Raw genomic sequence first — 18,021 nt, 5'->3', positions numbered from 1 at the left:
GACATGCACCTGTAGTAGTCTGATTGGATCAGCACTGGGGGTGTGTACCTTATTCTTAGTATATAAGGCATGCTCAGAAAACACACAGTGCTGGTTCAACAGCCATCTTGGCATCTGCCCTGCAGAAGCACCATCTGTTTGTTTCCTGATTCCTAAGCCTTGCCTTGTCTAAGCATCCAAGCTTTGTTCTAGTTGAAGAATCCTGTTTACAAGATTCCTGCAATTGTATTTGTGTACAGCTCTCCTGCACATAAGCCCTCTTGCTTCACAATTCAGTCTCCCAGTGTCTTCATGTCTAGTTCCCGCGTTCCTGTTCCGTGTCACTCTCATGGTGATTCTCCAGCTCTTGAACTTGCTACCATTCTCCACCTTGCCTCTCCAAGTAAGCACCATCCCTTCGGAGTGGCTCAGATTGCCAAGCCCATACACCCGTTACAGACTGAACCAGCCCAAACCCTGAGGCAAAGGTGGCCCAGTGAATTTTTTTTCTCTGTGAATTATGTACGCTATGTTAAGATATTTTCCCCATGACAAATTTATAACTGTGGATTGCTTTCTTGTGTCTGTGACTCTCATTGAAAACAAGATCTGTATACAAGTACCTGTTCTGCAAGACCCCTAGGATATGATCACCAGCTGTGGAGAGGAGATGAGTATTTAGCCCAAGTCTTGCATAAGTCCATGCTGATACTCTAGTTTTCTGAATGGGCTCTTGGTCTGCAGCAACAGACTACATCCCAGGTTGTACCTGCAGTGTCCAAGACTCTGCCTAAGACTGTGCCCATGGTGTCCATGACTCCGCCCAAGGCCCAGCTTGCAGTGTCCATGCCTTCATTCCAATCTGTGTCCAAGACTCAGCCCCAAACTGCATGCACAGCACCATTAAAAGTTTGGCTTCAAGTTGTGGAAACCGCAGCAATAACAGTTGAGAACCTGGTTGCACACCAAGCGTCCAAGCCTTCATTCCAAGCCCCTTCTATAGCATCCAAGCCTTTATTCCAGGCCACTCTGAAGTGTTCAAGACTAAGCCCCAGACTGCATCCACAGCACCATCAAAAGCTTGGTTTCAAGTTGTGGAAGCCTCAGCAATAACAGCTGCGTCCGCAGTGTCCAAGCCTTCATTCCAGGCTGCGTCCACAGCACCAGCAAAAGCTTGGCTTCAGGTTGTGGAAGCCGCGACGATAACAGCTACAATCTTGGTTACATTCGCAGTATCCAAGTCTTTGTCCCGAGCTGTACCTGTTGCAGCACCCAAAGACTCCCCGCCAGGCTGTGTCTACAGCATCCAAGTCTTTCTCCCTTAGCAGCATCAAGAACCTTGCCTCAGGCTGCTTCCCTTAAAGCAGCACCAGTGTCATGCTTCAGGCTGCCTTGCCCACAGATTCAAAGACTCAATTCACAGTGACTTTAGCTGTCCAGGCTGAGCCATCTCCAGCGAGTCCAGCACCAGCTGTCCAGCCTGAGCCAGCCCCAGCAGGTCCAGCGCCATCTCTGCAGCAAGCCGAGCCAGCCCCAGCAGGTCCGACGCCATCTCTGCAGCAAGCCAAGGCAGATCGTGGCATATCTCAGCAAGGACAAGCCGAGCCAATTCCTGTCCATGCAACAGCAAGGTCAGAGACAGCTGTTCACACAGCTCCAGTACCTGCCTTTGCATAGGTGAAGTTCATATCTCTTGTTCCTCCAGTTCAAGTTCCTGTTCTTGCACTAATGGAGTCAGAGCCAGCTGTTACCAGAGCTCCAGTGCCTTCCCTTGCATAAGTGAATTTTATATCCAGTGTCTCTTCAGTTTGAGTTCCTGTTCTTGGAATCATGTTTACTAGGGACTGTGCCTCCCTGGGTTGGATCTGGGACCTTCTCTCAAGATGAACCTGTGACCCTGGGATTTCTAGACCATGAGCCTGCCAATGTGAAGGCTGTTGGCTTTCCCAGGAGTTCTAGTATTTGTCCTGTTTCCTGGGAGAGTCAGAACTTCCCTGCAGTTATTCCATTGGACCAGCACTGGGTATGCCCCTTATTCTTAGCAATATATAAGGAATGCTTAGAAAATGCACAGTACTGGTTCATTAGCCATCTTAATATCTGCCTGCAGAAGCACTGCCCATTTGTTTCCTAATTTCCAAGCCTTGTCCTAGTCTAACTATCCAAACTGTTGAAGTATCTGTTTCCAAGATTCCCGCACTTATTTCTGTATAGCACTCCTGCACATATAACTTCCATTTTCATAGTTCAGTCTCCAGTTTCCTGCTTGTGTCCAGTTCTAGCATGTCTTTCTCCTGGTGATTCTCCAGCTCCTGACCTTGCCACTGTGTCTCCACCTTGCCTCTTCAAGTAAGCACCTTCTTTCTGGGGCGGTCCTGATTGCCAAGCCCAGACACCCATGACAATCCTTTATACTTCATATGATACTACAGGAGTGCCTCAAACCATGTAAGCGTATAGTAAAATAAAACTTGTTTCTAAGAGGAGAGAATAAAGTCATGGGATAGGTGGCGATGTCCTTTCATGGATTACAAACTGGTTAAAAGACAGGAAACAGAGTAGGATTAAATGGACAATTTTTTCAGTGGAAAAGGGTAAACAGTGGAGTGCCTCAGGGATCTGTACTAGGACCCGTGCTTTTCAATATATTTATAAATGATCTGGAAAGGAAATCGATGAGTGAGGTAATCAGATTTGCAGATGATACAAAATAATTCAGAGTACCGTATTTCCACGACAATAACCCGCCCACGTATATAACCCGCCCACACACATAACCCGCAGGTTTTCAAGATTTATGAAAAAAAGTTTTAATATACCCCGCCTCCTCATATAACCCGCAATTCAAAAAAAAAATAAATTTTTAAATACCTGTCGGAGGGCCGCGTGGGTCCAGGCGGGCGGCGGGAGCCGGGTGGTCGCGTGTTAAATCTAGGCCGCGGGCGGGTGGGCGCTTGTTCCAGGCGGGGGCGGGTGGACGCGCGTTAGTTCGAGACGGCCGGCGGGTGGTCGCGTGTTAAATCTAGGCCGGGTCGCACAGGCGCGCATTCATTCACTGCCGGTGGGGGCAGCCCCCACCGGCAGTGAATGAATGCGCGCCGAAAGCAGCTTGTTCCAGGCGGCGGTGGCGGGTGGACGCGCGTTAGTTCGAGGCGGGTGGTCGCGTGTTAAATCTAGGCCGGGTCGCTCAAGGCAATCTAGGCCGGGTCGCTCAAGGCAGTCACATGCCGTGACGTCACGGCATGTGACTGCCTTGAGCATCGAATCGCAGGGGTCGCATTCATTCATCCAGGCGGAGGAGCCGGCTGCTTTCGCCGCTACTGCCTTGAGCGCCGAAAGCAGCCGGCAGCGGCAGCTGAAAGCAGCCGGCTCCTCCGCCTGGATGAATGAATTCATTCACTGCCGGTGGGGGCTGCCCCAGCCCCCACCGGCAGTGAATGAATGCGACCCCTGCGATTCGATGCTCAAGGCAGTCACATGCCGTGACGTCACGGCATGTGACTGCCTTGAGCGACCCGGCCTAGATTGCCTTGAGCGACCCGGCCTAGATTTAACACGCGACCACCCGCCTCGAACTAACGCGCGTCCACCCGTCACCGCCGCCTGGAACAAGCTGCTTTCGGCGCGCATTCATTCACTGCCGGTGGGGGCTGCCCCCACCGGCAGTGAATGAATGCGCGCCTGTGCGACCCGGCCTAGATTTAACACGCGACCACCCGCCGGCCGTCTCGAACTAACGCGCGTCCACCCGCCCCCGCCGCCGCCTGGAACAAGCGCCCACCCGCCTGCGGCCTAGATTTAACACGCGACCAATCAGGAAGCGGCCGGGCGCAGGGATAGGACGGACTCCTCTCAGCTGCAGCCTATTCAGAGTCGGGAAACTTTATTGGTTGTAAAATTTTTTCTGGATAACCCGCCCACGTTTATACCCCGCGGGGGGCATGCGGGGTAGGTAAAAACGCACATTACCCGCGGGTTATATGCGTGGAAATACGGTAGTTAAATCACAAGGGGATTGTGATAAATTGCAGGAAGACCTTGTGAGACTGGAAAATTGGGCATCCAAATGTCAGATGAAATTTAATGTGTATAAGTGCAAGGTGATGAATATAGGGAAAAATAACCCTTGCTGTAGTTACATGATGTTAGGTTCCATATTAGGAGCTACCGCCCAGGAAAGAGATTTAGGCGTCAGTGGATAATACTTTAAAATCGTCAGCTCAATGTGCTGTGGCAGTCAAAAAAAAATAAAAATAAAGCAAACAATGTTAGGAATTATTCGGAAGGGAATGGTGAATAAAATGGAGGATGTCATAATGCCTCTGTATCGCTCCATGGTGAGACCACACCTTGAATACTGTGTACAATTTAGGTCGCCGCATCTCAAGAAAGATATAGTTGTGATTGAGAAGGTACAGAGAAGGGCGACCAACATGATAAAGGGGATGGAACGGTTCCTCTATGAAGAAAGACTAAAGAGGTTAGAGTTGTTCAGTTTGGAGAAGAGACAGCTGAGGGGGAATATGATAGAAGTCTTTAAAATCATGAAAGGTCTAGAATGGGTAAATGTGAATCGGTTATTCACTCTTTTGGATAATAGAAGGACTAGGGGACACTCCATGAAGTTAGTATGTAGCACATTTAAAACTAATCGGAGAAAGTTCTTTTTCACTCAACTCACAATTAAACTCTGGAATTTGTTGCCAGGGGATGTGGTTAGTGCAGTTAGTGTAGCTGGGCTCAAAATAGGTTTGGATAAGTTCTTGAAGGAGAGAAGTCCATTACCTGATTTTAATCAAGTAGACTTAGAAAATAGCCACTGCTATTGCCAGCATCAGTAGTGAGGGATACACTTAGTTTTTGGATACTTGCCAGGTACTTGTAGCCTGGATTGGCTACTGTTGGAAACAGGAAGCTGGGCTTGATGGACCCTTGGTCTGACCTAGTATGGCAATTTCTTATGTTCTTATTTTCTAGCATCAACTATATGCTAGTTGACCAAAATTTCACAGTAAAGCATTAGAAGATATTGATTTTCAAGCCAGAGAGGAGTCAAGATGGCAATACAAGTGGTTTGCCTTGCATTTGTTCCTGAGACGATACCTTAACATTTTTTTCTTCAATATGCCTCTGAAGAGGAATGCCATGCCAAAGCCTTTCTTCTCTGAATTGACAACCTTTTTGCCAGGATAGCGCACTTTAGACCTTCTTGTGATCTGTGGTCTAGTGAAGAACTAGGATGTGAGGTTCCACCCCCCCCCCACCCCCCGAACACCTGCCTCTGAGGCAGCCTGCTGTGCTGGAGTCCTCATCACTGGAGCAGTTGCAGAATGATGTAACCATGTACTCGGCTGGATGGAGACTGCAGGGATGTCAGGCGAATCGCTGGCTGGGAATAAATGATTAGCAGAGGCAGTCTCTGTGAATATCATTTGGAGGAATCTTCAGCTATTGAGGAAGCCTCGTATTCCCTTGACCAAACATTCTGTGGTAACCAGACAATATATGTGTTGTGTTGATGCGTATAGAAAAAACAATATCCAGCTATTTATTTACTTATTTAAAAGATTTTATAAACCGTCATTCGTGGTTACATCACAACGGTTCACAAGGTATTAACATCTAGAAACATAACATTTTCAATAATCACATAATAAAATACAATTGTAAAAACATTAAAAATTAATAAAAGAGAGAGAAAAATAACAAATAGGTTTATTAGTAAAGACTGTTTCTGAGATGTGCAAAGCCCAGTTTGATGCATCTGGTAAACTGAAAGGAAAGGTGGAAACTATGAACAGAGAAGAGAAATTGAGGAGATTAAACAATTGAATATGATCCTAATTCAGGATAAAAATTTAGTTCATAGAAAATTAGAGCACTTAGAAATTATTCTAGACATTTAAATCTTTGGTTCTTAAATTCTCCTAAAGTTCCTGGTTGTTCTCCTAGGAATTTAGTTAAGAAGTATTTATTGTAAACCGATACGATGTGCAAACGGATGTCGGTATAAAAAAATTCTAAATAAATAAATAAAAATAAATAAGTAGTTGATTGAACTTTTGGGATTTACCAATGGGAATTGTCCCCCACTTTTCTTCCTTCTAGCTGGCAGAGAACTGGAGTTCAAATGGATTCCCCTTTAGGATCATCTATTCAACCAAGTGGTCTGGGCATTTTGACTTTGCCTGAAAGTTTAGTTCATGGAGGAAAGGGAACCATTGGTTATGTTTGTTTTCGAATAAGATTTGAATATGGTTTTGAAAGTATATTTTTGTAAAGCAGAAGCAATTCAGAGTTTTTTTGTTTTTTTTTTTTTTTTTATTTCGGGATTTAAAGAAAATTGTCAGCACGTTCCCTGAGATATAATTGGTGCTAATGATTTGATGACTAGGCCATACATGTTATAGACTGTACTTTGTAGTAATCAACATCCTTGGAGCTCCCATACTTTTTTTTTTCTCTTCCTCTCCCCCCCCCCCCCCCCCCCCCCCCCCTCATTTTTAGATTGAAGGCTAATGGGAATGATTGAGATATATTATTGAATGTGTTTTTTTTTCATTTGTTTTCTATTACTTGCAAGATTATTCTTGTTTGTAATTGAAAATTCATAAATAAAAAAGAGATTGGTATGCCATTATACGTTTCCCTTAGTCTTATGACTGATTTATTTAATTTGCTTACATTTATTGATATCAAATGGTCATTATGATGTTAATTTAACTAGATTAGTTGAACTGACTGTTTAATTGTGAGCACTCAAAACAATGAAACCAAAACACTTGGAACAAACTGAAATTTTGATCTGTTGAAGAATTTATGAAAATGTTGTTCTGATCTACAGGTGAACTCTTGGCACCCATAGCAGCAGAAGCTATGGAGGAAGGAGCTATGGGAGAAGAATCCGGTACGTCTGCTGGAGACTCTGACGATTCTTTGCAACAAACATCTATCCCCTTGGTGGAAACAATAGATGAACCTCTGACTCCTGATATTGCAGGTAAATATTCTGGAGTTTTTAAAAAGTAGTTTGAGAAAAATTTGACTGCTTCATTTTTTCAGTACTAAATGTTTATTTAACATTATGTACCATAATCTTTTCTAATCAGTGTATTCTAAATTTTGAATTAAATTTGACTTAAAAAGTACTGATTTATTTATTGTAACTTGAGCCATAGTATTATTATAAATCCAGGTTACCTGAAAACCATAACAAAATAACATAACCAGGTATTGACAAAGTGCATGATATGGAAGGGGGGGGTGGGGGGGTGGGCTGGGTGTTAATAGAATCAAAGAGGAAAGCTATTCCCAGCCTTGTTTTCTATCCGTGGAAGTGGTAGAGGCCAACACTGACAGTATTTGGACATGCTTGGTACAGATAATAGAGGGTAGTAGTAGGAACAGGGTTGAGAGATTGGATAAAAGACCTGGGTGGAGCTGATGGATATTATGCTTATCTACCCAATGTGGTAGAGAACCAGAAAAAGAGAATCTCAATTGGAGCAGACTGGAAGCTAATTGCTTTCATTTTCTGTTATTTACCAGTTAGAAGTAATGCCATTGAGCATCTGTTTTTATCTATATTTTTTCTTTAAAAAGTCTTTGCATTTTGTGTCCTGTGACTCTGTACCTTTTTGTATCAGATGGTGTTACTTTTAGTTTTTGTGGAGATGAGAATGGATTTCCTGATATTGCAAATGTGAGAATTCATTTGTATTTCTGTAGTTTTGTCCTTATGTAGAGAAACCATTTAAACAATGGTAGTTTACTAATGTTATTCCAAAAATACTATTTCATTTCTAAAGGCAAGCAGTATTTTAACTTACTATGAACTTGATGTAATAAGGTGCACTGAGCAGAAGGCATGGTTTTACTCAGTCATGCGCAAGTGTTTTGATGTCTGGACCTGTAGTTGGCATTTTATACAAAGCATATTTTATTTGCATAAAATGATTTATGTGCACAAATTATGCTTCTGCATAAATCATGATTTTCTGCATGCTGTCTTTTTTCTGAGGACAAGCAGGCTCGCAGTCCTCACACACAGATGTTATTTGATAGAGCCCAGCACGGAAAAATTATATCAGTTTCTAGAACTTTGACTGTATCTCACTGGATATTCTCATGCATGCATTATTCCTTGCATCCATGTGGGGTCCCTTCAGTATCTCTTTTCATGGAACCCTTCGGTCACGGTGTGTTGCCTCACATCTCCTGTTTCTGGATCCTTTTTTTTTGTTAGTTTTTCTCTTCTCAGCCACAGGATCATTTGTCGCAGAGTCCTCTCTATTTCAGTCCAACATGTCTCGTGTGTTCCATTGATGCCCCCAATGCAAAAGGACCGTGTTTGTCACGGACCCCCTTGACAGATGCGTCCTTTGCTTGGAGGCATCACATGATGCCTGTGGGTGTGCCAAAGGAGTGCAGCCGTGACCCTAAAAGGGTGCTGGTTGTATGGATCAGTCTTCGGGCTCCGGAAGACTGATCCATAGACATCGAAGGACCTTGGAGCTGCACCAATGTAAGGAGAGTCATTGGGGAGACCATTGGTTCCCTTGATGCTGTCAGGACATCGTCTGACTCTTTTTACTTGAAAATGGTGTTGGGTTCTGCTTCTTTGACTCCGGCATTGAGGAGATCTCATGCCAAGCACTGAAGGAAGTCAAAGAAGGATCGGTCTCCATTGATGCACAATGTCAGGAGTGGGGATGGTCCCCATGCATGCTGAGTATGCAGTGAGGAGAGCTCATCCTCTAGGTGTGCTAGAGTCTTCACCAGTCCTGGTGTCCACCACTTATCCACATCTCGGTTCCAAAGAGGATGTGGTAATGCCTACTGCCTCCCAATTGGTGTTGGTATCAATTTTTGGTGAGGATTTTGATAAATAGATCCAGCAGAATTTGGATAAGGTACTGCAAAGCCTTGGTGCCAGGGGATTGAAAGCACCAAGGCAGGCACTGTCGATCCTTGAACCATTACTTGATTTCCTTCAGGTACTCACAGTGATGCATTGGTGCCGATGCTGGTGCCAGTGCTCATTCATCACCAATGCCTGGAGGACTATTTGGGTCCATGTCTGCCAAACTACTGCTGATCTCTGGCTCCTTGGGAGAGGAAGCTTCCCCAAGATGTCAGAGTTGCTCAGGTTCCAGGCCAAAACAGCCAACTACACTGGTCTGAGACATGTTGATGGAGGACAAAGCACTGAGAGAGCCCTCACTGGCAGACCAGAGTGAATCAGATACTCAGTATTTGTGGTGTTACAGCTATGATGCTGCATAGAAACATGATGTCAGAAAAAGTTTGTAAGGCCCATCTAGTCTGCCCATCTGCCCGATTAAATGAATTTTATAATTCCCATCACTTTTTTATAATTCCCATCACTTTCTTGAATTCAGATAACTGTTTTTGTCTCTGCCACCTTCACTAGGAGACTGTTCCGTACATCCACCATCCTCTCTAGTGAAATATTTTTTAAGATTACTCCCTTCCGATCTCTCTTTCCCACTAGAGAGAAAGAAGCCTCCACTGGAGGTCCTCTTCTTTGCAGTTTTGTAAGGAAAATGGAAAAAACCATTCCATGTATTTTATAAACTGAGGAGGAGTCCAGATCCAAAATGCTGACATCTTCCAATTTGAGGAGACTCCTAAGGAGATTGTAGCAATCCCAGTTCACAAGATCTTTCAGGAAGTACAGATGGGGATGTGGGAGAACCCCCTTTCTGTGGCTTCTGTCAATAGGAAAGTGGATGTGGTGTGTCTTGTACAGAAAGCTCCCAGATTTGACCAGCAGCAGCTGCCACACCAGTCTGGAAATCAAAATGCTCTAGGACCCACTCCTCTGTGCCCACATGGAGGGATTATAGAGCCATGGATACTATTGAGAGAGAGTTTTTCAAGGCACTATGCTCATTTCCCACATAGCATCTTACCAGATCTTTATGGGCCAGTACACGCAGAACATTCCTAAGCAGCTGAAGGGAGTGGTTGAGCAGCTTCCTCAAAAGCAGCTGGACACCCTTCAGTTACTGGGGGAAAAAGGGATGGAGTACAGAAAACACACAGACCATTCAACCTTTGATGTTTTTGAAACAGTATTTAGAGACTCCGCCATAGGGATAGGGGCACGAGGACTCATCTGGCTGCGAGCCTCTATCTCCATTTGGAAGTACAGGAAATAATCACTGACATGCCGTGTATGGGTGAGAATCTCATCAGAGATAGGAGGGTCAAGGATGTGGTTGCAGAGATCATGGATCGCTGTGCAGTGTTCCAGCAGCTTTCTACGGACACGCTGTACCCAGCCTCCTCTTCCAGGAGGTATATGAGGCCAGGGTATAGGAGGCACTTCTTCCATCTGAGGAAGTGCTATTCTCTGCATCCTCTGTCTCATTCACAGAAGACCTCCTCATGCCTCATGAGGCAGCAGAGGGCACTTAAGCTCCAGACAGCAACCCAGTCAACAGTGGGCCAGAATTTTGACTGGATCACATAGCCTGAATCATGGTACCAATGCCAGAGGATCTTCCGGTCAGGGGGAGGTTACACTGATGAGCCAGTGTAACCTCAGATGTGTGGGTTCGTCATCATCAACAGGGTAAATATTAAATCCATTGACTTCCCCACCAAATCAGCCCCTGACCACAGTTAAAATCGGTTACTGCATCAGGAGCTGCTTTTAATGGAGTTCTTTTCCCTCTTGAAGGCCAGAGCAGATGAGCCTCAGAGCAGAGAGGGTGAGGATTCTACAAGTATTTCCTAGTTCCAAAGATAACAGGGGGACTTTGTCCCATCATAGACCTGAGGGCCTTGAATAAATTCATCAAAAGAGAAAGGTTCAAGATGATTTCACTAGGCACCTTAATCTTCTTTATTCAAAGAGGAGATTGGCTATGCTTTGTCAATCTCAAGGATGCTTATACTCGCATAGAGATTTTCTTCAGCCACAGGAAATATCTCTGATTCATTGTGAGAGACCATCACCTCCAGTATTGTTCTGCCATTTGGGCTAGCTTCTGCCCCATGTGATTTTATGAAATGCCTGGCTTTGGTGGTGGTGCATTTACACAAATGAGGATGCATAATCTATCCCTGTCTGAAAGATTGGCTGGTGAAGAATCCATCTCATGCAGAAGCCAAAGAATCTATGCAAATGACCATCAAGTGTTGGAATTACTAGAGTTCGTTGTCAACAACCCCAAGTTTTATCTCTGGAGTGTGAGGGAGCATATAAGAAACTTGCTCAGAACACCTTAAAGGACTGGCTACAGCTATCTGCAAGGGGCTCTCTTCAAACAAATGTTAATGGAACCCATGAGGGAGGGAGTGCTCACTATTGGGGAGATTCTCTGTCTGGGAGGGTGCCCACCTCAGCACCAGTGATCATCAAACGGTATGGTTTGACATCGCAAATAAGACATGGAGAAGTCACACGAAGACCCGAATTTTGCATTTCAAAAATATGAACTTTGTTGAAATGGGGACGTACCTGTAGGTAGAACTAGAAGACCAGGAGGAAATGGGAGAGGTGGAACAACAGTGGGCTAAACTAAAAGGAGCAACTGGAAAAGTAACAAATCTGTTACAAAAGTAAGAGAACTAAGAAACCGATCTGGTTCTCAAAGGAGGTAGCTAACAAAAAAAAAAAAAAAAAGCAGCATTCAAGAATTATAAAGGATCCCAAAAAGAAGAACACAGGGAAGAATATCTGGTAAAACTTAGGGAGATGAAAAAAGTAATCAAGAAAGCAAAAAGTCTGGCAGGAGAAAGGATTGCCAAAGAGGTAAAGCGAGGTGACAAATCATTCTTCAGATACATCAGAGAAAGGAGACAGGTCCAAAGTGGTATAGTGAAATTGAAAAGTGATCAGGATCAATGTATGGAGAGAGATGAAGAAATGGCGGAAATATTAAACAAATACTTCAGTTCAGTGATCATTAAAGAAGACCCTGGAGAAGGACTGTAGTCAGTTAAGACTGTGGAAGGGGGTGGGTGAAGTAGACGAAACTCCGTTTACGGAAGAGAATGTATGGGAAGAACTAGCAAAGCTGAAAGTGGATGAAGCCATGGGGCCTGATGAGGTTTCATCCTAGGATACTAAGGGAGCTCAGAGATGTGCTAGCAGGTCCGCTGTATGACCTATTCAATATATCCTTGGAATTGGGACTGGTGCCGAGTGATTGGAAAAAAGCGATGGTTGTCCTGCTTCACAAGAGTGGGATCAGAGAGGAGGCTGGAAACTACAGACTGGTTAGCCTCACCTCAGTGGTGGGAAAATTAATGGGGAGACTGCTGGAAAGGATAATGAACTGTCTACAATCCAGTGGGTTGCTCGATCTGAGACAGTATGGATTCACCAGGGGAAGGTCCTTTCAGACGAATCAGATTTTTTTGATTGGGTTACTAGAGAATTGGATCAGGGAAGAGCACTTGATGTGATTTTACTTGGATTTTAGTAAAGCTTTTGATACGGTCCCACGTAGAAGACTTGTGAATAAAATGAGAAGCTTGGGAGTGAGCGCCAGGGTGGTGGCGTGGATGGCAAACTGGTTGATGGATAGAATATAGCGTGTGATGGTAAATGAAACCTGGTCTGAAGAGAAAATGGTGTTAAGTGGAGTGCCACAGGGATCGGTTTTGGGACTGGTTCTGTTGAATATCTTTGTGAGCAAAATTGCGGAAGGGATAGAAGGTAAAATTTGTCTATTTGCGGATGATACTAAGATCTGCAACAGAGTGGACACACCGAAAGGAGTAGAGAGAATAAGACGTGATTTAAGGAAGCTTGAATGGTGGGCAGAGATATGGCAGCTGGGATTCAGTGCCAAGAAGTGCAGAATCATACATCTGGGGTGTGCTAATCCAAAATAGCTGTATGTGATGGGGTGTGAAGGGCTGTTGTGGACAGTATAAGAGAGAGACCGTGGGATGATAATGTCTAGCGATCTGAAGATGGTGAAGCAATGTGACAAGATGATAGCAAAAGCCAGAAGAATGCTGGGCTGCATTGAGAGAGGAGTATCCAGTAAGAAAAAGGTGATAATCCCCTTGTATAGGTCATGGTGAGGCCTCACCGGGAGCACTATGTTCAGTTCTGGAGACCATATTTCAAAAGGGACAGAGACAAGATGGAGGCAGTCCAGAGAAGGGCGACCAAAATGGTGATGGGTTTCCATCACATGACTTATGAGGAGAGGTTGAAGGTCCTAGAAATGTATACCCTGGAGGGGAGGAGGTGCAGGAGAGATATGATACAAACTTTCAGATACCTGAAAGATTTGAATGATGCACAATCATCGACAAATCGTCTCCGTTGGAAAGAAATCAGTAAAACTAGGGGTCATGAAATTTAAACTACAGGGAAGATGATTCAGAACCAATGTCGGGAAATATTTCTTCACTGAAAGGGTTGTGGATGCCTGGAATGCCCTTCTGGAGGAGGTGGTGAAGACAAAAACAGTAAAAGCTTTAAAAGGGGCATGGAATAAACACTGTTGATCTCTTAAACTAGAGGATGGGAATGAAGAAAAGTGCATGGGGGTAACTTGCTTGTTTGGCGGTTACTACCCTTAACCAATAAGCCTTTATGCTATTGATGCAGCTCCATCATTGCTCTCTGCTTCAATGGCAAGAGGTAACAGGGAATTGGAATCTAACAGCAACCAACAAGGACCCTGACTTTTGGCAGTGTGGGAAACTGATAATTATAAAGGTGGCATGTATGGCCAGCAGTTACTACCATAAGCTTACTGGGCAAACTGGATGGACCATTTGGTCCTTTTCTACCATCGTTTCTATATTTGTTATCCTTAAGACTCAACCAAGCAAGGGATTCTGGGCTAGGGTGGATCACTGCAAGCGGGGATAAAAGACCAGGGCCCAAGGGATGAGAGAGAGAGAGAGAGACAGAAGCCTCAAGAAAACTAACTATAAGTTACAATTATTTTGTTGAACTGCACAAACCAGCTAAGTTGTTTTATTTTTCTGTTGTTCACTAATAAAGAAGCTTATAAAGATTTTTGCCAGAGTCCAGCCTGGAGTCTGTTTTCTGACTAGTCCTGACCACTCAGCAGCTCTGCTAGATACAACTCTGGCAAAAGCCTTCTTTCCACAACAAAAGGCTGCCATGGCGAAGGAAACTAAAATGAGTCAGAATGGAACATATTGAAGTCTTTGGGCCTCATAGTATCAGCTGAGCATGTAACTCCCATGGTACATCTGTACATGAGAAGAGTGCAGTGGACCTTTAAGGTCTCAGTAGCTACAGGACACGCAAGATCTTCGGGACAGCATCCAGATCACTCAGCCACTCAAGGACTCCATGTCTTGGTGGTGAGACACTTCCAAATTTCTCTGATCCAATTCTCCTTACAATGGATGCATTCATTCTGGGTTGGGGAGCTCATGTATTTAGGCTCTGCATCCAAGTTTGTGGTCTGCCAGGTAAAGTTGCATCAAATCAACTTTCTGAAGCTCTGGGCAATTTGGTTTGCTCTAAAGGCTTTCACTGATTGGCTATTCACCAACCAGGTGGCAATGTATTGCATCAACAATACATTTTATTGTATTATTTTATTGTAACTGCATACCTTAACCTTGTTTTATTGTAACTGCATACCTTAACCTTCTCTTGTTTAATGTTTTTATTATTATTATTACTACAACGATTACTATTATTATTAAGATAAATGTTTCTTACCTTTTTTGTTACCTATCTACTTGTTAATTGTAAACCGACATGATGCGATATCTATTGCGAATGCCGGTATAGAAAAACTTAAAATAAATAAATAAATAACAAGCGGGAGGTACAGGTTCATACCTTCTGTCAGAATGCTGGGCCATCTCTGAGAAGCTTCTAAGAAAACTAAAAAGTCATGGGATAGGAGACGATGTCCTTTCGTGGATTTCAAACGGGTTAAAAGACAGAAAACAGAGTAGGATTAAATGGTCAATTTTCTCAGTGGAAAAGGGTAAAGAATGGAGTGCCTCAGGGATCTGTATTTGGACTGGTGCTTTTCAATATATGTATAAATGATCTGGAAAGGAATGCGACGAGTGAGGTTATCAAATTTGCAGATGATACAAAATTATTCAGAGTAGTTAAATCACAAGCGGATTGTGATACATTACGGGAGGACCTTGCAAGACTGGAAGATTGGGCATCCAAATGGCAGATGAAATTTAATGTGGACAAGTGCAAGGAGTTGCACATAGGGAAAAATAACCCTTGCTGTAGTTACACAACATTAGGTTCCATATTAGGAGCTACCACCCAGGAAAAAGATCTAGGCATCATAGTGGATAATACTTTAAAATTTGCTCAGTGTGCTGCAGCAGTCAAAAAAAGCAAACAGAATGTTAGAAATTATTAGGAAGGGAATGGTTAATAAAATGGAAAATGTCATAATGCCTCTGTATCGCTCCATGGTGAGATCGCACCTTGAATACTGTGTACAATTCTGTTCGCCGCATCTTAAAGATATAGTTGCAATGGAAAAGGTACAGAGAAGGGCAACCAAAATGATAAGGGGGATGGAACAGCTCCCCTTTAAGCAAAGGCTGAAGAGGTTAGGGCTGTTCAGCTTGGAGAAGAGACGGATGAGGGGGGATATGATAGAGGTCTTTAAGATCATGAGAGGGCTCGAATGAGTAGATGTGAATCAGTTATTTACACTTTCAAATAATAGAAGGACTAGGGGGCATTCCATGAAGTTAGCAAGTAGCACATTTAAGACTAATCGGAGAAAATTCTTTTTCAATCAATGCACAATTAAGCTCTGGAATTTATTGCCAGAGAATGTGGTTAGTGCAGTTAGTGTAGCTGGGTTCAAAAAAGGTTTTGATAAGTTCTGGGAGGAGAAGTCCATTAACTGCTATTAATCAAGTTTACTTAGGGAATAGCCACTGCTATTAATTGCATCAGTAGCATGGAATCTTCTTAGTGTTTGGGTAATTGCCAGGTTCTTGTGGCCTGGTTTGGCCTCTGTTGGAAACAGGATGCTGGGCTTGATAGACCCTTGGTCTGACCCAGCATGGCAATTTCTTATGTTCTTATGGTTCTCAGAGCCATTTACGTGGCTAGACTGGAGAATGAGCTAGAAGACAGACTGAGTTAGTCCTTGCACCCACATGAGTGATCTCTCAGTCATGGGGTAGCAAACCAGATCTTCCAACTCTGAGCATTTGTTTGTGTCTCCTTGGAACAGGAAGGTCCCACTCTTCTGCTCCAGACAGAAAATGCATGACAAAGTAGCGTCTGTTGCCTTTGCCCTGCACCGGAGCAAGAGTCCACTGTTCATATATCCTTCAATACCTTTGATGCTCAAAGAGGACAGGGGACAATGATTCTTATAGACCCCGGTTGGTTGAGACAGATCCAATTCCTGTTACTGCGGGAGATGACCATTAGTGAACTGATCAGTCTGGGGTTTTGCCCAGATTTCATCACTCAGAATCAAGGCATGTTGCACTGTCCTAACCGCAAGTCCCTATTGCTCACCATATGGATGTTAAGAGGTTGTAACTGCAACCCCTTCATCTGTCTGATGTATCTTGAATTCTTTTAGCATCAAGAAAGACTCCACTAGAAAGTCCCTTAGATTTAAATGGTGTGGTATGACATGAGCAAAAGACCCTAGATACTTTCTCTTGGTCCACATAAAAATAGCTTGATTACAGTCTACATTTGTCTGAGTCTAATCTCAAGACCAGCTCTGTTAGAATCCAGCTTAGTGCCATTGGCCCCATCCATCACCATGTAGAAAGTAAGCCATCTCTGTCAGCCTTTAATTGTATAGTTTGTATGGGGTCTCCTTTATTTGAAGGTTCCCATCAGACGACCTGCCATGTCTTGGAATCTCAATGTGGTTTTGTTCCAGCTGATTAAAAGCTGCCTTTGAACCACTGCATTGTGACCTCAACTACTTTACCTGGAAGTTTATGGTTTTGGTGATGGTCAATTTAGTGAACAGACTGGGTGAGCTTCAGGCTGCAGTAACTTATTCACCGTAGACTAAGTTTTATCATGATAGAGTGGTATTGTGCACCCATCCTAAGTTTCTGCCTAAGGTGATGTAATGCCATCTTAACCAGTGAATTGTTCTTTCAACATTTTTTCCCAGGCCACATGTCCACCAATGTGAACAAATACAGCACGTGCAAGAGAGTCTTGGCCTTGTACCTGGAGTGGACTGAATGTCTTAGAAAATTGACCCAACTTTTTGTTTCATTTGATGCAAATAAGCTGTGGATTGTCATTGCCAAACCAGACTATTTCTAATTGGCTAGCAGATTACATTTCCTTTTATGTCTAGGTGGGCCTGAATATGGTGGATCATATCAAGACCCATTCTGTTTGAACCATGGCAGCATTGGTGGTTCAATTGCGATTAGTCCCTATGGAGGAGATCTGCAAGGCTGAGATGCAAAGTTCAGTCCTTTCCAGTGGCGGATTCCTGAGGAAGACCAGCCCGGGGATTTGCCGCCCAGGCCGGCCCAGGACACATCACGTCGTCTGCCGAGTGCGGCTCCCTCACGGTTGCGCACGGCAGACCACGTGACTGGAGCCACGGGCCCACCGGGGGATGCCCGATCCCTTAATAGGCCAATCTGCCCCTGGTCCTTTCATTGATATTTCACTGCTATTTGGACAAGAATGGCTGATGTGACAGTAGGTTTGGCCAATCTGTTCTTTGGAATTTGTTTGAGGTGTAGAACTCAAATATCTTCCCTCGTTGTACTCTTTGTTTCTGTTCCAGGCTGCATCTCATAGATTAGTGAAATAATAGAAAAAAGACTTATTTCCAACAGAAACATTGTTGGTGTGCCCATTGGCACCTATTGTTGCTCTCCCCTTTGTTCATTAGAAGCAGCCTGTAGCTAGGGATTCTTCATGTGTGAGGACTGCCATCCTGCTTGTCTTTGGAGAAAGCAGAGTTGCTTTCTTATAACAAGTGCTCTCCAAGAACAGAAGTAGGGGAGTAGCTAAGGTGGATAGAATAGCAGGCATCCAACCAGGGAAATCAGAGTTCAACTCGT

At 44.0% G+C, this 18,021-nt stretch overlaps 1 protein-coding gene across 5 annotated transcripts in view; it reads left to right on the top strand.

Moving 5' to 3' along the window:
* Positions 1 to 18,021, top strand: part of BIRC6 (baculoviral IAP repeat containing 6) — a 1,045,545-nt gene that overhangs the window by 388,078 nt on the left and 639,446 nt on the right. For all 5 annotated transcript variants that reach the window (XM_029593898.1, XM_029593899.1, XM_029593901.1 and 2 more), the window contains exon 37: positions 6,824 to 6,979. In XM_029593898.1, the coding sequence (XP_029449758.1) occupies positions 6,824 to 6,979 (156 nt within the window). The remainder of the gene's footprint in view (positions 1 to 6,823; positions 6,980 to 18,021) is intronic.

Source organism: Rhinatrema bivittatum, chromosome 3 (assembly GCF_901001135.1).
Source record: "Rhinatrema bivittatum chromosome 3, aRhiBiv1.1, whole genome shotgun sequence".
Lineage (NCBI taxonomy): Eukaryota > Metazoa > Chordata > Amphibia > Gymnophiona > Rhinatrematidae > Rhinatrema > Rhinatrema bivittatum.
Note: the sequence above shows the minus strand (reverse complement) of the source record. Positions and strands in the feature narration are given on the sequence as shown.